At 55.4% G+C, this 18,163-nt stretch overlaps 1 protein-coding gene across 1 annotated transcript; it reads right to left on the minus strand.

The window, feature by feature from the left end:
* Positions 1-568: 568 nt before the first annotated feature.
* On the minus strand, positions 569-17,006 carry IQCA1L (IQ motif containing with AAA domain 1 like). The gene is made up of 19 exons (XM_053359361.1): positions 16,986-17,006; positions 16,016-16,411; positions 15,042-15,158; positions 14,545-14,733; positions 13,821-13,892; positions 12,878-13,083; positions 11,460-11,544; positions 11,168-11,311; positions 10,942-11,017; positions 10,142-10,248; positions 9,929-10,027; positions 9,739-9,785; positions 8,545-8,627; positions 6,372-6,479; positions 6,051-6,250; positions 3,522-3,608; positions 3,137-3,314; positions 2,181-2,419; positions 569-759 (listed from the first exon to the last, which is right to left on the minus strand). Exons 1-19 carry the CDS (start codon positions 17,004-17,006, stop codon positions 655-657), a joined length of 2,559 nt encoding a protein of 852 aa, XP_053215336.1. The 3' UTR covers positions 569-654.
* Between the last annotated feature and the right edge of the window lie 1,157 nt (positions 17,007-18,163).

The following is an 18,163-nucleotide window of genomic DNA, read 5'->3' on the forward strand; positions in this document are numbered from 1 at the left end:
GGATGTGGCTCAAGGGTCAGCCCCAGGTCACTCTCCTGGGAGGGGGCCGGGGCTGACCAGCGCTATTTCACGTAGCTTCCGAATCAGTCTGGCCTGAGCAAGGATGCAGAGCAGCTCCAGCCCCGGGGTCCTTCAGGCCTAACTGGAGAGGCCCAAGGCCAGGGAGATGCATCAGACCTGACCTCCCGGTCTAGGGCAGCCCCTGTCCCTCAAGCTCCCTGAACTGACGCCCCTTGGCCCCCAGGACCCCTTGTGGTCAGTAGGCCCGGTTCACCACTTTGGACCATGAAGCCCACCTGCCCAGAAGCAAGCCAGTCCTCCTGTGGGCTGAGGTTATCCAGGCCTCATCCTGCACCCATACGTGTCTCCCATGACCCCTGCGCACACTGTCTGCCTTGGGAGGTTTTTAAGCAGAGGCTGGGTGGCCACCTGTCATGGATCCTTCAGTTGAGATTCCTGCATGACAGGGGTGGACTAGATGCGCTTGGGGGACCCTTCCAATGCCACAATTCCATGATTCCCGGGAGCACACTTAGGGGTCGCAGACACCCACTTCCCCACACACGTGCGCCATGCCAGCCTTTGCACGTAACTCATTTATGCTGCAGCTGCAAAGTGCCTGCTTCCCCCTCCCCTCCCCTCCCCTCCCCCTTATTATTTCTTCTTCTTCTTCTTCTTGTCTTTCGCATCGGCTGCCCTGAGCTTCTCCTGTTCCGCCAACATCTTCTTCTTGCCCAGGGGGGTCTTGCTGTACCAATCCTGCAGGAGGAGGCCCAGAAGGCGGGAGACTTTCAGGAGAGGGACCCTGCCCAAAGGGGTGGAGGAAGGCGGGGCTCAGAGAAAGAGCAGGAGGAACAATAGCCCAGTGGGTTAGAGGCTGGTGCTGCTAAGGCCAAGGCTGCAGGTTCGATCCCAGCTGCATATTCCTGCCTTGCGGGGGTTGAGCTAGATGACCCTTCCAACTCTACACCACTATTTGTTATGATGCCCCATATATACATCCCCCAGGCATGTCCAAAGTCCGTTTGGGGGGTCTAATCTGGCCCACCAGTCGGTTTAATCTGGCCCCTGTGGCAGTTTACTAAGAAAAGCTCAACAATTTAAAAAAAGGTCAACAGCTTTGGTCGGCCCCCATGGCCCTTCACTTCATCAAATCTGGCCCTCTTTGAAAAACGTTTGGACAGCACTGCGCCTAGACAAAAATTCCACGATTACATCCTTTGCTCTCTCTCTCCAGCCAACCTCGCCTTGAGCAAATCTCTGTTTTGCTGGCTGGCAATAGCATATTTATTACTCCACAGGTTCCAAAATTTGCCTTGGCTGCAAGTAAGTTGAGCGCTAGGCACCAAGGCAAGTATCATGAGGGGGAATGTGAGATGTGGAGTGCTTAGTAAGTTATGCAGGTGTGATTTTCACATTTCTCTGCATTTGCTTTGCTGCTGTTGCTGTTTTAAATTAAATATTTGTATTTTAGGCATTGCGACCAATTGTGACGGCTTATAGCTTATAGCTTTTAGCAATAAATATTTCATCCAATTCCATGTTTCTATGTTTCAGGCCCAATGCTTGTGGGATATTTAAAATCAGGGGTGCCAATTTGAATAAAATATTGTGGGGGGGGAGAGATAAGCCCTGCCCCATATAATCACATGACACGGTGCATGCACACCATTTGAATGACAATGCCCATCAACTTTGGGGGATCCTGGCCCCCTCAATTATTTCATTGGGGTGCGTGAAGACCCCTCGGCCCCTAGGAGTTGGCTCCTGTGTTTAAAACGCAGTCACAGCAACAAGTCTTGTTTTGCTAGATAGGCGCTGAAGCTCATAGTGTTTCCCTGTAAACTTGCTAGAGAGAGCTCTGTGAGAGACACCCCCACTTTGCCCTGACAGGGGGGGGGGTGCAGAGCTATATATTCTCCTACCTGCCTGGGCTCCCCCTCTTTTTATTCCTCCCTTCTCTTTCCCCGCTCTGCCAGCAACGTGAGAACATCTGCATGTCTGAGCTCCGAGCTCAGACCCCCTTTCCACTGGGGGGACGGGGCCTGCCTGGCCACCCCCAGCCCAAGGGGACGGGAAGAGGCTGGTGGGTTTCTCTCCCGGAGCCTCAGGGCGATGCCAGCCACCCAGCAGGGGCCGCCAGAGGCCACCTAGGGGCGGGGGCAGGACAGGCTACGCACCCTGAGCATGGCCTCTTCCGCGGGGTAGATGGGGTCTGCCCTGGCCAGCATCTGCAGGAGCTCCCCGGCGTTCAGCGGCCTTTTGGGGAGCTGCAGGAGGCGCCTCTCGCTCAGCACGGACTTCACCGCCTCAGCCATGCTGCCCTGGCTGTAGCCGTCCGACACCTTCGCCAGCGCACTGAGGTCCAGGGTGCTGGTGACGACCCCGCCGTGCCTCTCAACCAGCCGCTTCCACGTCACTGGGGAAAGGGGGCAAGGGGGTCTGTCAGGCCCCCTTCTGTCTCGCGGCCTCAGCCCCCCGGTGCCTGGACTGATGCAGCAAGCAGAACTCCTTGATAGTTTCATGCAATGTTTTCTAGTATCCTATCTACCTCTTTGATGTTTCTTTAAACTATCAGGCAGTGTATATATTTTACGAAATGTATAAACCGAAAACGGCTGCAGGTGGCTTGGCTGAACTGTTCTGGAAGCTATGACCAGAAGGATACTGGAATCAGCAAGGGTGACCCACATAATAATAAATAATAATAATAACAATAATAATAATTGTACCCCACCCATCTGGTTGGGCCCCCCCAGCCACTCTGGGCAGCTTACAACAAAGATTAAAAATACATTAAAAAGTCACACATTCAAAACTTCCCTGAACTTCCCTGACCTGAAGGGGCTGCTGTGCAATGACAAGTCCATGATTCACAAGACCACGGCCACCCATGACTTGCATCCTCTACCCTCTGTCCTCCTTAGGGGGGTCCTTAAGCCCCATGAAAGATCCTGCTTGGGGGTCATTTTCCACCCCAAAGGTCAATCAAGGCAGGAAGAAACAACATCCCAGCAGTTCAGGATTTGTTCCCAGAATTTGACACAGCTACTGCCTCCCAGAGACCGGCTGAGTGTTTGGATCCTTCCCAAAACACACCCTGTGCCCCCACACCAGCCCCAGCCCCTCTCCTCACCGTAGCGTGAGGCATAGTCTGGCCGGTGAATGAGGAGGATCCTCTCATAGGTCTTGCAGAGGCCCTTGATGTCCGCCAGGTAGGGCTGGTTGGACGTTCCCATCAGGAGGACGCGGTCCTCAGCCTTCAGCAGGTTCAACGCCTTGGGCAGGTCCTTCTTCAGCCGCTTGGGGTCGTGCTGTGGGGCAGCAGCCACCCCATCAGCCCCAGGCCAGGGAGAAAGATGGCAGCGAGCCTCTCCCCCAGGGAAGCAGATTGGGGTGGCCCCCAGCCAGTTTCAACCTGCTTTTTTCCAGGTTATTGGACATCAAGGCTATTATTGTCAAGGCTGTTCAACCCCCCTTCCCCCGGTCACCCTCTGGGCATCTCCTCCCACCTCACTCACCTCCTTCTCCTCTTTGGGGACCTTCTTGTAAAAGGTCTTCTCTGTGTCCCCCACCCAGATGACGGATGGCTGCAGCAGACGGGCCACCTGCAGTACATGGGGCACAAAAAAGAGCTGTGGGCAGATGCTGGAAAGTGGCCCCCACCTTTAGGACCAGAAGGTCTGCAAAGTGAGGCTGGGGGTGGGGTTGGTGCAGCTGCTCCCAAACTACTGCTGCATGGCTCCGTCTCCAGAGAGGAAGGCCACAGCAGAGCACTGGGGCACCACCACTGCCAAGACTCCGTTTAGAAGTTGACCAGATGGAGGAGGGTTGTGTAGGTCTTTGCTGCAGCCAAAAGCAGCCATTTGTGTTTTGCTAGAGGGGCAGGTGAAGGGGCTGAGGCTCAGCTTTCTGTGAACCCTTTTGAGGTGTGGGATGTGTCATTCACTGAAGCAGTCAAACACAACATTTCCTGTTTCCTAGAGTGTAAAAGGTAAAGGTAAAGGGACCCCTGACCATTAGGTCCAGTCGTGGCCGACTCTGGGGTTGCGGTGCTCATCTCGCTTTATTGGCCGAGGGAGCCGGCGTACAGCTTCCGAGTCATGTGGCCAGCATGACTAAGCTGCTTCTGGCGAACCAGAGCAGTGCACGGAAATGCCGTTTACCTTCCCGCTGGAGTGGTACCTATTTATCTACTTGCACTTTGATGTGCTTTCAAACTGCTAGGTTGGCAGGAGCAGGGACCAAGGAACGGGAGCTCTCCCCGTCATGGGGATTCGAACAACCGACCTTCTGATCAGAAAGCCCTAGGCTCTGTGGTTTAACCCACAGCACCACCCACGTCTTCCTAGAGTGTGCACACAGGGAAATGTTGCTCCAGCCAGGAGGACTTCCTGTCACACCTGCTCTGGAGCATCCTCCCCGTGTGACCAGGTAGGTGGGCGTGACCCGGGGAGACCCTACAAAAGGACTAATCATCTTCCTCTTTTGCTGCTCTTTTGCCGTCTTCTGCTGGCTCTTAGCCACCAGCACATGGCTCATCCTTACAGAGGATGGAAACCACAAGGTAAAAAGTCTCAGGCCCACCTCAGACTTCTTTTCTCTACACAGGTACCTGTAACTACCAGCTAAAGCCTGCCTTCAGGACAATACTGTGACCTGAATGCAAGTAAACTTTACCGTTACTTTTAAAAGAAGACTGTCGTGTCATTACAGTGGTACCTCTGGTTACAAACTTAATTCATTCCGGAGGTCCCTTCTTAACCTGAAACCATTCTTAACCTTGTGGGATGTGAAACACAAGAGCAGTCAAGTACAACATTCCTAGAGTGAACATGTTTACACAAGGGGAGGAATGTTTGTCCAGCCAGCAGGTAAACTTCCTGTTTCCTTCTGGGCTGGGACAGACTTCCTCTGCATGTGACTAGAGGTGGGCGTGGCCTCACCTGCGCAGGTAACGACAAAAGCACAGGGCAGGGCAGCCATCTCTCTCTCCTTGACTACATGCATCGAAGAAGCAACATCTGCTTAGCCAAAGATGCTCTCTTGGCCTCCAGCCAAGAGAGGACAAAGGGACTGTCTCCTTATGAGATAGTTTCCAGGAGTATGTTACTTTTCTAAGCTAAGTCTGCCTTCTGGGATCTGATTGTGAACAGAATGTGAGTAAACCTTTTTTATACTTTTCTAGAAGACTGTGTCATGTCTTATCTTTTATGAGGGAATAAGGGGAAAATACCAGAACAGTTATTATCGAGGCTTTAGCGAGCCTGAGCAAACGCATCCGCTGTGAGTTTAAAAAGGGGAATGTTACTCTGCTAAACTGTTAACACAAGTTGGAAAGGCTATAATCAAATAATATATCCTCTCCTGCATCCCTGAACATTCCCACAAACCTGAGGTACCACTTTAGCTAATGGGGCCTCCCGCTGCCACTGTGCTGCCCCACTCAATTTCTGTTCTCATCCTGAGGTAAACTTCTTAACCCAAGGTACTACTTCCGAGTTAGCGGAGTTTGTAACCCAAAGTGTTTGTAACCCGAGGTGTTTGTAACCCGAGGTACCACTGTATTGTTTTTAAGAGGGAACTAAAGGGGAATTTTACCAGGAACAATCCAATCTGGACAAGCCAGACTGGATTGCTCAACTTATTCCAACGAATCCATCAACTCGCTTCCTGCTATGTACAAGGGAATGTGCCCTGCTACTAGCTCATTAGTGTTGCGTGAGGAAGGATAATATTTAATCAATATATCAATATATCCTCTCCTACTATCCACAACATTTCCACATGAGGTGTGTTTTTTGAAAAAACAAACACCTATCAAGCAGTGTATAGGTTTTATGAGATAAATAAATAAATCTTCCTTGCTCCCCTTCTTCCTTCCAGCCAGCCCTATAGCGACCCTCGCCAGCTACAATGCCAGGATCCAGCGGAGGACTTTGGACTCTCAGATTTCCCCAGCGCCCTGTGTGATGCCATAATTTGATGACCCATTCCCGTTCCCTAAAACCGCCTCTGCTGGAGCTTGCCCCCTCCCTGCCAGGCCATACCTTGAACACCAGGTGGATCATCATCTGAAGGCCGGCCTTGCCTGGGTACTTCCCAACCAGGTTCCTTGGGGAGAGGTCAAAAAGGTTGGCGCCTGTCTCTGTGCACACGGCGTGGACCAGCATCTTCTTCCCAGTCCCCCCTGGACCGGCCAGGAGGAGGGACTTCACCAGGGGGGCCATCTCATGCACAGCCTGAGAGCCTGTGGGGGAGGCGAGAAAGGGGGTCTCCACAGCCAGAGAAAGAGGGCAGGACCCAGGGCAACGGTCTGGAAGCAACACCCAGGGCACATTATGGGATGGGGGGACTGGCTGCTGCCCTACCCAGGCGCAGGACAGCATACAGGGCAATGTTCTGGCGCACGTCCAAAGTGGAGGGGATTGGCTCGATCTCCTGCTGGCGGAGGTAGGTGCCCAGGTAGCAGAAGTCACCTGGTGTGGAAAAGGGGAGGCAAGAGGAACAGGCCCTCAGCCAATGTCTAACAATAACAACAACAACAACAACAACAATAATATAATATGCTGTGTACCCCACGCATCTGACTGGGTTGTCCCAGCCACTCTGGGTGGCTTACAGCATATATAAAAGCATAGTAAAGCATCAAACATTAAAAACTTCCCTAAACAGGGCTGCCTTCAGATGTCTTCTAAAAGTCAGATAGTTGCTTATTTCCTTGACATCTGAAAGGAGGGCGTTCCACAGGGCGGGTGCCACCACTGAGAAGGCCCTCTGCCTGGTTCCCTGTAACCTCACTTCTTGCAGGGAGGGAACTGCTAGAAGGCCCTCGGAGCTGGACCTCAGTGTCCAGGCAGAACGATGGAGGTGGAGACGTTCCTTCAGGTATACAGGGCTGAGGGCTTTCAAGGTCAACACCTACACTTTGAATTGTACTCGGAAACGTCCTGGGAGCCAATGTAGGTCTTTCAGGACTGGTGTTATATGGTCTCAGCGGCCGCTCCCAGTCCCCAGTCTAGCTGCCACATTCTGGATTAATTGTCAGTCCCCTCCCTTCTCTGGCAGGCTGGTTTGGTGGGACAATCGTGGTCAGGCAAACAGGCCCCGCTATTCGCGTTGGTGGTGGTTGGACCCAGCAGCCCCCCAGGAGGTTCCTTCCAGCCCCACCACTCTATGGCAGATTGTGAGCAACGGTTCTCTGTACGTGCCCAGTGGCACACATTCCATGGCTGAGGTGGAGTAAAGGGGATTTTGCTCATATCCCCCCAGAGGGAGTCCAACCGAAGAAATGGCAGCAGAGGAAAGGAGAGGAGGAGGAGGAGGAGCTGCTCTGTTGTATCAAGAGATGTTCAAGAGATGGTGTAGTGGTTAGAGCAGGCATAGGCAAACTCGGCCCTCCAGATGTTTTGAGACTACAATTCCCATCATCCCTGACCACTGGTCCTGTTAGCTAGGGATGATAGGAGTTGTAGTCCCAAAACATCTGGAGGGCCGAGTTTGCCTATGCCTGGGTTAGAGTGTGGGACTAGGACCTGGGAGAGACCAGGGTTCAAATCCCCTTGGCCATGAAGCTCCCTGGGAGACCTTGGGTGGCTTGCTGCCTCTTGAACTAACCTACCTCACAGGGTTGTTGTTGTGGGAATGTTCAGGGATGCAGGAGAGGATATATTTTTTTGGTTATAGCTTTTCTAACTTGTGTTATCAAGTTTCGCAATTTAGCAGAGTAACATTCCCCTTTTTAAACTTGCAGCGGATGCATTTGCTCAGGCTCGCTAAAGCCTCTGTAAGAACTGTTCTGGTGTTTTCCCCTTATTCCCTCATAAAATATAAGACACGACACAGTCTTCTACAAAAGTATAAAAAAAGTTTACTCACATTCTGTTCACAATCGGATCCCAGAAGGCAGACTTAGTTAGAAAAGTAACATATACAGTGGTACCTCGGGTTAAGTACTTAATTCATTCCGGAGGTCCGTTCTTAACCTGAAACTGTTCTTAACCTGAAGCAGCACTTTAGCTAATAGGGCCTCCTGCCGCCGCCGGAGCACGATTTCTGTTCTCATCCTGAAGCAAAGTTCTTAACCTGAGGTACTATTTCTGGGTTAGTGGAGTCTGTAACTTGAAGCATATGTAACCTGAAGCATATGTAACCCGAGGTACCACTGTACCTGGAGGCTGGAGGCCAAGAGAGCATCTTTGGCTAAGCAGATGTTGCTTCTTCGATGCATGTAGTCAAGAGAGAGAGAGATGGCTGCCCTGCCCTGTGCTTTTATCATTACCTGCACAGGTGAGGCCACACCCACCTCTCGTCACATGCAGAGGAAGTCTGTCCCAGCCCAGAAGGAAACAGGAAGTTTACCTGCTGGCTGGACAAACATTCCTCCCCATGTGTAAACATGTTCACTCTAGGAATGTTGTACTTGACTGCTCTTGTGTTTCACATCCCACAGTTGTGAGGATTAAAGGCAGAGAGGGAGAAGCATGGATGCCACCTTGAGTTCCGTGGAGAAATAAAGACAGGGTGGAAGGCAAGATGACTCACCTGTGTAATCGGCCAGATGCACCTTCTGTGGCTTCTTAATGATGCCCTCACGCACAAGCTCCTCATAGAGGGATTCGAGGGTCCTGAGGGACAGAGAGGAGGGGGGCAAGGCTCAGCCAGGGCTGGGGGGCGGTTCCCCCAGAAATATATTATTATTAATAATAATTTTATTTAGTTTTATTATTTATACACTTCCCATCTGGCTGGGTTTCCCCAACCACTCTGGATGGCTTCCAGCACATATAAAAACATAATGAAATGTCAAGCATTAAAAACTTCCTGATACAGGGCTGCCTTCAGATGTCTTCTAAAGGTGTATAGTTACTCATCTCCTAGACATCTGCTGGGAGGGTGTTCCACAGAGCGGGCGCATGTGCCACCACCGAGAAGACCCTCCGCCTGGTGTGGGAATGTTCAGGGATGCAGGAGAGGATATATTGTCTGGTTATAGCGTTTCCAACTTGTGTAAACAAATTCACAATTTAGCAGACTAACATTCCCCTTTTTAAACTTGCAGCGGATGCATTTGCTCGGGTTCACTAAAGCCTCTATAATAACTGTTCTGGAATTTCCCCCCTTTTCCCTCATAAAAGATAAGACACGACACAGTCTTCTATAAAAGTATAAAAAGGTTTACTCACACATCATTCTGTTCACAATAGGATCCCAGAAGGCAGACTTAGCTTAGAAAAGTAACATACACCTGGAAACTATCTCATAAGGAGACGGTCCCTTTGTCCTCTCTTGGCCAAGAGAGCATCTTTGGCTAAGCGGACGTTGTTTCTTCGATGCAGGTAGTCAAAGAGAGAGAGAGATGGCTGCTCTGCCCTGTGCTTTTGTCGTTACCTGCACAAGTGAGGCCACTCCCACCTCTAGTCACATGCAGAGGAAGTCTGTCCCAGCCCAGAAGGAAACAGGAAGTTTACCTGCTGGCTGGACAAACATTCCTCCCCATGTGTAAACATGTTCACTCTAGGAATGTTGTACTTGACTGCTCTTGTGTTTCACATCCCACAGGCACACCCCTGCTCCTTGGAATTTACGTAGCAGGCCTGTGCCCCCAGCTCCTTGGAATTTATGTAGCAGGCCTGTGCCCCCAGCACCACCTCCCCCCAACCCAGGAGCCACACATGCTTTTCTTCAGCATAGCTAGGAGGAACGGGGGGGTGGGGGGAGGAAGAGAGGGGGACCTACCTATCTGGTGTCAGGTCCTTCTCCTTTTTCCCTTTCTTCCCCTTTTTCTGCTCCCAAAAAAAAAGTCAGAGAAAGTTGTTCTGCAGCTTTGGGCAGGTGGGTGGGGGGCAGAAAGGACAAGCTCCTCCTTCATTGTCCCCCCAGGGGATGCTCCTTGGATAAAAGGCTTCTCCGCCCCCCCTGCACTGACCTTGGCACTCTTCTTGGCCTTGGCCTTGACCGGCCTCGCTACTTCCTGGTCGATGGCCAGCTTGAGCTGCTGAAGCTCCTGTCGCATCAGCTCATCCACCTGAGCGGGGAAGGGAGAGGAGGGGAGGGGCCTCAGGAAAGGGCTGCAGGGGCCCAGCTTCTGTGGCCCCTGGAATTTTGAGGACGCGGCCTGCCCCTCCACCTGGGCACCCACCTGCAGTCGTATCTCCTCCTCCACCTCCTTCCGCTTATCCACCTTGATCAGGTCCTCCTGGTAGCGCTGCTCAAAGTTGATGGCCTCATCCTGGTCACTCCAGCAGCCTGGGGGGCAGGCAGTGCTGATGTTCCCATGCTGCCCACCCCCAGCCCTCACCGTGCCCAGCAGCCCTGACCAGCTTGCCATAATGGCTGCGGTCAGTGCCCACTTGAGGACAGGAGATCTGGGCCAGAAGGCACCGTGGAGGGACATCTGGGGCTCAGTGATGGAATTGCAGATTTGGAAGGGGCCCCTAAGGGTCAATTAGTCCAACCCCAACAATGCAGGGATCTTGTGATTGGCCCAACACCTAGCCACGTCTGGAGTGGGGTGCTCTGCCACTCTGGGCTGGGTGCGGAGCTCCTAGAGTGTCCACGATGCCCGCTTGTCCTCATGGCGTGGGCTCAGAGCCAGATTACAAATAGGCAGAGTAGGCACCAGCCTGTGGCCCCGCCTTTTAGGGGCCCCAAGACAAAGGATCAAAACAGATACTGTTTGTTTTGTATAATCCAATTGTTGGTTGGTAAAATCAAGCGCGTATTTGGAGCTAATTTGCAAGGGGGGCCCTGAGATGTTGACTGCCTAGGGGCCTCCACAAGGTTTAATCTGGCACTGTGTGGGCTCCTTCTCCCCCCCCCCCCATGCAATGGACCCTACATTGACCCACTGCTGGCAGCTCTGCCTGTCGAAGTGTCCCAAGAGCCCCCTGCTTGCAACCCCTTCCTTCCCACACTGGGCTCCCCTCTGCCCTGCCTCACCTGTGTAGCGCAGGTAGCCCTGGTTGATGGTTGGCAGGAACTTGGAGGGGTGGAGCAGCAGGCCTTCGTCTTCCTCCTGAGGAGAACCTCAAACCCAGCATGTTAGCAGACCTCTAAGGTGTCCCCACCCCATCCCTGCACAGGTGGGCTGGGCTGTGGCCTCCCAGGGAGCAGATGGACTCCAAGAGTTCAGCCAGGGCAGGGAACCCCCCCACACACTCCTCACCGCTTTCTTTTTCTCCTTCCCTTTTTCCTTTTCCTTCCCTTTCTCCTTCCCTTTCTCCTTCTCCCCTTTGTCTTTCTCCTCCTTCTTCTTCTCCTTCTTCTTGCTTTCTGCCTTCAGCTCTGCCAGCTCCAGCTCATTCTGCACCTGCGGGGGGAATCCATGTGACTCCAAGAGGAATGGACTTGGGGGGAGTGAGGGTATCTTAGGGGGGGTGGCAGCCTCCAGGAGGCTCCTCCTTAAGGCAGAGGGGCACTGCAAGCCCCCTCCCCTCTTCAGCCCTTCCATCCAATACCTCTTCAGGGGTCTTCTGAGCAAAGAGGACAGTGCAGCCCCCCATCTGCTCATCAGGGTAGTCGGGGAAGGAGCCGACCAGGTCGCTGTGGGAGGCAGAAGGGGGGGGTGAGCATCAATGGTCCGCTGAGAGGAGCCAACCAGCTCGTCCCTTGCGGGAGGGGGGCTACCGCTGGGGAGATTTAGGACAGGTAAGAGATAGCCCTTATGGAACTACCAGCACCTATGGCCACCAAAGGGCCTTCTCCGTAGTGGCCCCCACCCTGTGGAACGCCCTCCCATCCACTGGCAAGGAGATGACTTTTAGAAGACATCTGAAGGCAGCACTGCACAGGGAAGCTTTTTAAGGTTTATGGTTTTATTGTTTTTATGTATGTTCTGCTGCAGGAATTTATGTATAGGATAGGGGGGATGCCCTCCAACAGATATCATACACACGCAGCCCACTACCAAAATCAGCACCATCACTTTTGTGATTTGTCCCCACAAAACACTTCATCACAGTTTCTTCCTATCTATTCAAAGGGCCTCTGCTGCACGATACCAAATGTAAGAATTCACTGATCAATGTATCTCTGTACTGGCTCACTGGGAAAACTTCAGAAATTCTTCTAGACCTGTGAGCTCAGCTGCTCAGCAGCCCCTCTGCCTGAGGGATAATTCCTGGCCTCCTGATACCTGAGTGCCAGACAGGTAGCCATTCCAGAAAGAACAAACCCAGATGAAGACAAAAGGGTGGGATGAACTTGGCCGGGAAACAGGGAAATGTAAAGATCTCCTTTGTTTCACTTGATGGGTGTTTGGTGGAGGGCAAGGGGAACCATGGGGCAGGGTCCAGGATGCTCAGATTATTGCCACGAGACCTCCCCTTTCATGATGTAACTGTGATGTATTAGTGATGTAGTTTGGGGGGGTGTAACATGGGGATTAGCAGCTAATAAAAGTTTGGGTTCTCTTTTGTTGGGGGCTTCCATCTTATTCCACCTGGTGGCAGGTGGGAGTCCTGTCCCGACAGTCTTCAATCAAGACCAAGCCTACTGGCTGCTCTTTTGCTCTGGTCTTCCTGGCTGGGGGCCTTCGTTTTTTGTCCAAGGGAGCCCTCAGATTTCTCCCTTAACAGTTGGAAGCTGCCCAGAGTGGCTGGAACAATCCAGTCAGAAGGGATTATTATTATTATTATTATTATTATTATTATTATTATTATTATTATTATTATTATTATTTATGGCTTTAGAAAAGGATTAGAGAGCTAGAAATGGCTAGAGACTGCCTCTCCTGCTCATGTTTTGCTTGCAGGTTTCCACTGTTCCTACTGACACTAACAGGCTCAGTGCAGCCTTGGGCCCGAAGCGCCTCCCGCTGTTTCCCGGGGCCCCTCGAGGCTCTCCTGGGCCGCCCTGTCCTCTCTCTGCTGCTCACCGGCACTCGATGAACCACTGGCGCAGCTGGTCCTTGAGCGCCTCGCACATGCTGGGCCCCTCCACTTCGTAGATGGTGTCGCGGATGTTGTCGAGCGCCACTTGGTACTCGGCCTCGTAGTCCGCCTGGCGCATGCGGCGCAGCTCCTCGCCCAGCTGCGCCCGGATCATGGCCGGCGTGGGGCCCGCCAGCTCCGGCTCCAGCTCCTGCGCGGGGTGGGCAGTGAGCAGCTGGGGGGGCGACCTTCCCTCTCCCTCCCCCCCCGCCAGCCCCACGCCGAGCCGGAGGGAGGGAGATGCGACGGCACAGGCGAGGCCATTAGGCGAGATGGGAGGCGGGCGCCGAGCGCGGCCGTGTAAATTACCCCGTAATGAGTTTGTAATATGCGCGCGCGGCGCCTCCTTGCCCGGCAGCGGCCGCGGCGCCCAGGCACTTTCCCGCCTCATTGCCCCCCAAATGGATTTTAAATATCATTCCGAGGACACAATTATTTAAAACGCTGAACTAAACACTCGCTAATGGGGGGGAGGAGGCGGGAAGAGCCCCGGCGGAAACGGGACGGGGGGGGGACACGGAGAGACCCCCGCTTGGCGCAGGAGACGGACGCGCCTTGGGCTGCCCGGGCCGCGCCGGGGCGAGAAGCGCGGGGTTAGCAAGGCCGCGCGCCCTCCCTCCGTCCCTCCCCTCCTGCGCCAGGCCCGCGCCATCCCCGAGGCGGCCCTCGAAACCCTCCTGCGGTGCTTCGGCTAAGCCGCTCCCGGCGAACGAGCCGAGCTGGCCCCGGCGGGAAGGGAAGGCGGTCCCAGTGGCGACCCTTCGTCCCGCCCCGTCGGGGCCGCGCCCTCCAAGCCGGCCGGCCGGACAGCAGTGCTTGGAGAAAGGGGCGGGAGGGCCGTAGCGCCAAGGGCAAGAGTCCGGCACCGGAGGCGGGGCGCGCGCTCACCATGCCAAGGAAAACCATCTCCATCTGCCGGGATAGTTTGATGAGTCGTCGCTGCACGCACCCTTTCCAGATCTGGAGGAAGAGGAAGAGGGGACGTGAATCGGGACACACCCGGGACTGCGCTCCGCACTGACCAAGGAGGTCATCCGTCCAGGCTCGTGGGGCGTGAGGTGGGGGGCAACCACGAGCCTACGAAAGCCCACTTCGAAGAACAACTCAGTTCAATGAGGCGCCCCACAGTTTGACTCTCGGCTCCGCCATGAGGACCCCCGCCTCGCCGTGGCTCAGCGCAACACCGCGCCCAAAAAAGGCCCGCAAGGCGCCTTTCTATAACATGTCGGCGGGCGGAAGGCAAAGCTTTGGGACGACGTGCATTTAGAGGATCAATGCACGTCCCTCGGCTACATTCATGACTTCGGCCTTCTGATTAAGCTGGTGTCAACATAAGCACCACACCCCCAACGGCGCCAGCGCCTTGAGTCGCCGCTGGATAGCGGCGGAGTAAGCAGGAGAGGCTAGTCCTGTCTCTTTGGGCTGGGGAAGAGGGAAGCCTGCGCCCCCTCGCCTCGAAAGGCCACCCCGCCTCTCTCCAGGATCCGTCCCAGCCTCCAACCAGAGCGGGCGTTCTTCGCCTTGTGGTCCTAGGGGCCAAAGACCCTGGCGAGCTGGCGTGGGGAACAGCCCCCCTCCTGCTCCTCCCTGGAGGCAATGCCCCCCCCCTCACCTTCTGGATGGTGACGGCGGCCACGTCTCGGTTGGGCTCATAGAAGCCGCTCTCGCGCACCTTCCTCTCGCGCTCCTCGTCCCTCCGGATCTCCCACATGAAGCGCGCGCGCAGGCGGCCTTGGCGCATCCGCTCGGCCATCTGGATCAGCCGCACCGCCTCCTCCCGCGGCATGCTGGGCCGCGGAGGCTGGGGAAAGGGGGCAGCCCTTTTCAGACGGGGCCCCAGCGCAGGGCGCCGTCGGATGCCGCTGGCCGCCACGCCGCGCTCCTCCAGGAACCGGAGGGCAAGGATCCCGGCCGGGCAGGGCGTGAGCGAGCGCAGAAAGCTCCCGCGGTCTGGGCCCTGCGCCATGCGCCCCCCAGGAAGAACATGCAGACCCGCCCTCCCCTCCCCCTCGGGTCCAAGCCCAGCCTGGCACCGGGCAGCGCCAGGAGGAGCCCTTCGCCCGATCAGAGGCCGGTTCCCAGGGAGGGGGCACTCACGGTGGACCCCACTTGACTCTTGGTGGGCCCCATTTGACTCATGAGCCCGGTCAACAGGTCCTGGCGGTCCTGGAGGATCTTGGCGCGCTCGTGGAGAAAGTACTTGGGAATGGGGACCTCCATGTCCGCCTGCAAAGAGGGGGGAGATGGGGGCGGGAGGGGGTTGGTGGCGCCCCTCTTCCGCGGAGTCCCAGGCTGGCTGGACCCTGGACGTGGCTCGTCCAAACGAGCCCCATGTTGTGCAAACGCGGCCTGCGGTTTCGGTTACTTGATTTCTACCCTGCTTTTCGGCCGCTGACAAAGGGTTAAAATGGCAACAGAGCCCCGAAAGAAGGCCACGAAACGCCGGGATACATATAAATGAGCAGCGTAAAAGCCGAATTAAATCCAGCTTTAATCACTTTAAAAGCAGCTTACGGAAGATTTAAACGGCCTCGAGAAACACGGCTTTTCCTGGCACAGAAATGGCATCAAGGTCAGCGCCACGCCAGACTCCGCGGAGGGAGCGTCCCGCCGTCGGGGGTGGGCTGCACGGAGCGGTCCCTTCCCCCTGTTGCCACCGGTGGCACCGCGGACGGCAGGAAGGGTCCCGAGCGGAGGCGACCAGCTCCCCTTAGCCAGCCTGCGCAAACCGTCTCCCCGGATGCCGCTGCGCTCTAGGCACCCCTTTCTCCCGCCACCCCTTCTTGAGAAACCCCCCTCCCTCCTTTGGCCAGGAGCCCCGCCCAGACCACCTTCTCCCGCTCTCCTAGCCCTTCCCGGCCTAAACCACTAGGACCAGAACCTCGCCTACTTTTCGCGAAAGGCAGCCTGAGATTCGCCCTGCCCTCGGGGGGCTCCTTCGAGGCTCTTCCTTTCAGGCCTAGTCTAGGAGAGCAGAGCAGGGGCCTTTCTTATGGGGCCCCTGGAAGGAGGGCAAGGACGAACCCCACAGGATCTCTCCCCGCGCACTCCGCCCCCCCACCCGCTGCCAGCCCGGGACTGACCGGCGTCAGCTTGAGCTCCTCCAGCACTTGGTCCATGTAGTGGTACTCGGACAGGTCCAGCTCCACGAGCTCCTGCTTGAGCTCCAGGATGCGGCCCAGCACGCCCTCCAGCAGAGGTCGCAGCACCAGGCGCTTCTGCGGCTGCACCATCTGGTCGTAGCAAACCTCGAGGCGCCGCGCCGTCTGAATGTAGCGCAGGTAGAGAGTGGCCACCGTGTGGAAGAACACCGCCCGGTTCCGCTCCGGCTTCGTCGGCTGCGCCGGCAGCTCCTGCGCCAGAAGCTCCTTCAGGGCCACCCGGGACTCCTGCCACAGTTTCCCGAACGTGCTGCGGGAGGGAGGGAGGGAGGGAGGAAGAGCCGCGTCCCCAGGCCGCCCCTCGGGGCTCCGGCGGCTCTGGGAAGGCCAGGAACGCGCAGCAAGGAGGTTGCCTTCATTTGCTGAGGGGCCAGTGCCGGATTTACGTTTAAGCTAAATAAGCCATAGTTTAGGGCCGCACTCTCTTGGCCGCCCCACAAAAAATTAAAGGGGGAGAAAACTGGATGTACATTTCCAAAATATAAGATAAAAAACAAATAAAATAAAACCTACATACAGCAACAGTGTTTTGTGTTGTGTTGGCTCCTATGATGTAAGTAATGGCCCCGCCTGCTCCTTCAAATACCACTGCTTTGCTCATTTCAATATATAGGGTGCCTACATTCTGCATGGACAGGTTGCATGGCATATATTCAACACAAAAGAACAGCGACAATTTGTTGCTGACAAAGGACAGTTGGACATATAAAAGGCCCCATTACCTTCAGGAGCTTAGGGCCCCATCTAACATAAATCCGGCCCTGTGAGGGGCAAATTGGCCAAGGAAGGGGCGGCCGCCGTCGAGAAAGGCCTCGGGCTGGCCGGGGCCAAGGGAATTGGAACCACCCAGCCCCGCCCTCGGGGGAAGGGGCGCCCCTGGGCTAATACAAACGGCAGGAGGGAAGCCGTCCATGGCGAGATCAGATGCTCATGGAATCATAGAAGAGAAGGGTGGAACTGGAAGGGACCCCAAGGGCCATCTAGTCTAACCCTCCCCTTCCCCCATTGATGCAGGAGTAATGGAGGGCCCCACTTCCCTCGCGAACAGGCAAAACCTGGGACTCAGATCTGACCAGGCAGAACTGTATGGCGCGCGGGGCGGGCGGGTGTTCGGGCTCCTGAACACCAGACCCCTCTCCTTCCACGCGCCCCTGGCGCCCCCTCCCTCCTCCAGCCACCCCAGCCGCTGCTCCGTAGCCGCCCCCGGAGCTCCCGACCCCTTTGCAGACTTGCCAGCGCCGCTCAAGCCACCTCTGGGCGCGCCCCGTCGCCTAAAGGCAAGCGCGCGCCCCGCCTGCCCAGAGGGGCTTCCTCGGGCCAGCCCGGAGACGGCGAGCGCGGCTGCTACAAGTTACCCCCAAGAAGCCACACCTGCTCGCCATGCTGCCCCCTCTGCCTCCCGGGCGCCGAGTTTCTCGCAGGCGAAAGGCGGAGAGGCCCCACCCCCGATTGTCCCGGCCAGTTCCCATAGAAACGAGGGAACAGGGAAGGGGCCGGCTGGCCCACCTGCAGAAGAGCGCAGGGCCCACCTGGAAGGGGGGTGACTCCCGGGACCGAAGGAGGCTCCAAGCAGCAGGGCTCCGTTTGGTACCTGCTTCTCCCAGCTCCTTGGCACGTCCAAGGAGCTATTTGCTGCCCAGGGCCGCATCCCTTACTGGGGAGCCTGAGAGCCAGCCCGTCCCTTCCCGCTGGCCTTGGAGGAGACGCAGGGCGGGATTAATACTTTTGGAGTCCCTAAGCGCTTGAAAGATTTTGGTGCGCCCATAAATATCTAGTTCAAAATATAAACAATAATCTATACAATTTTATTTTTCGAAATAAAACCTACTGTAAAATGGAAAATAATGTTTTAATCTGATATACTTTCACTTCATTTGAGAATGTCCTCCTCTATCACATCCTCAAGAACCTACCCACCTGACACAAAACTGCACAAAAGACTGTCCATGTAGGCTGCTACTGCTGCAAGGATGCTTGCCCAGAGTTGGAAGGATGATAAAAAGGTAAAGGGACCCCTGACCATTGGGTCCAGTCATGGCTGACTCTGGGGTTGCGGCGCTCATCTCGCTT

Source organism: Podarcis raffonei, chromosome 12 (assembly GCF_027172205.1).
Source record: "Podarcis raffonei isolate rPodRaf1 chromosome 12, rPodRaf1.pri, whole genome shotgun sequence".
In the NCBI taxonomy this organism is placed as follows: Eukaryota; Metazoa; Chordata; class Lepidosauria; order Squamata; family Lacertidae; genus Podarcis; species Podarcis raffonei.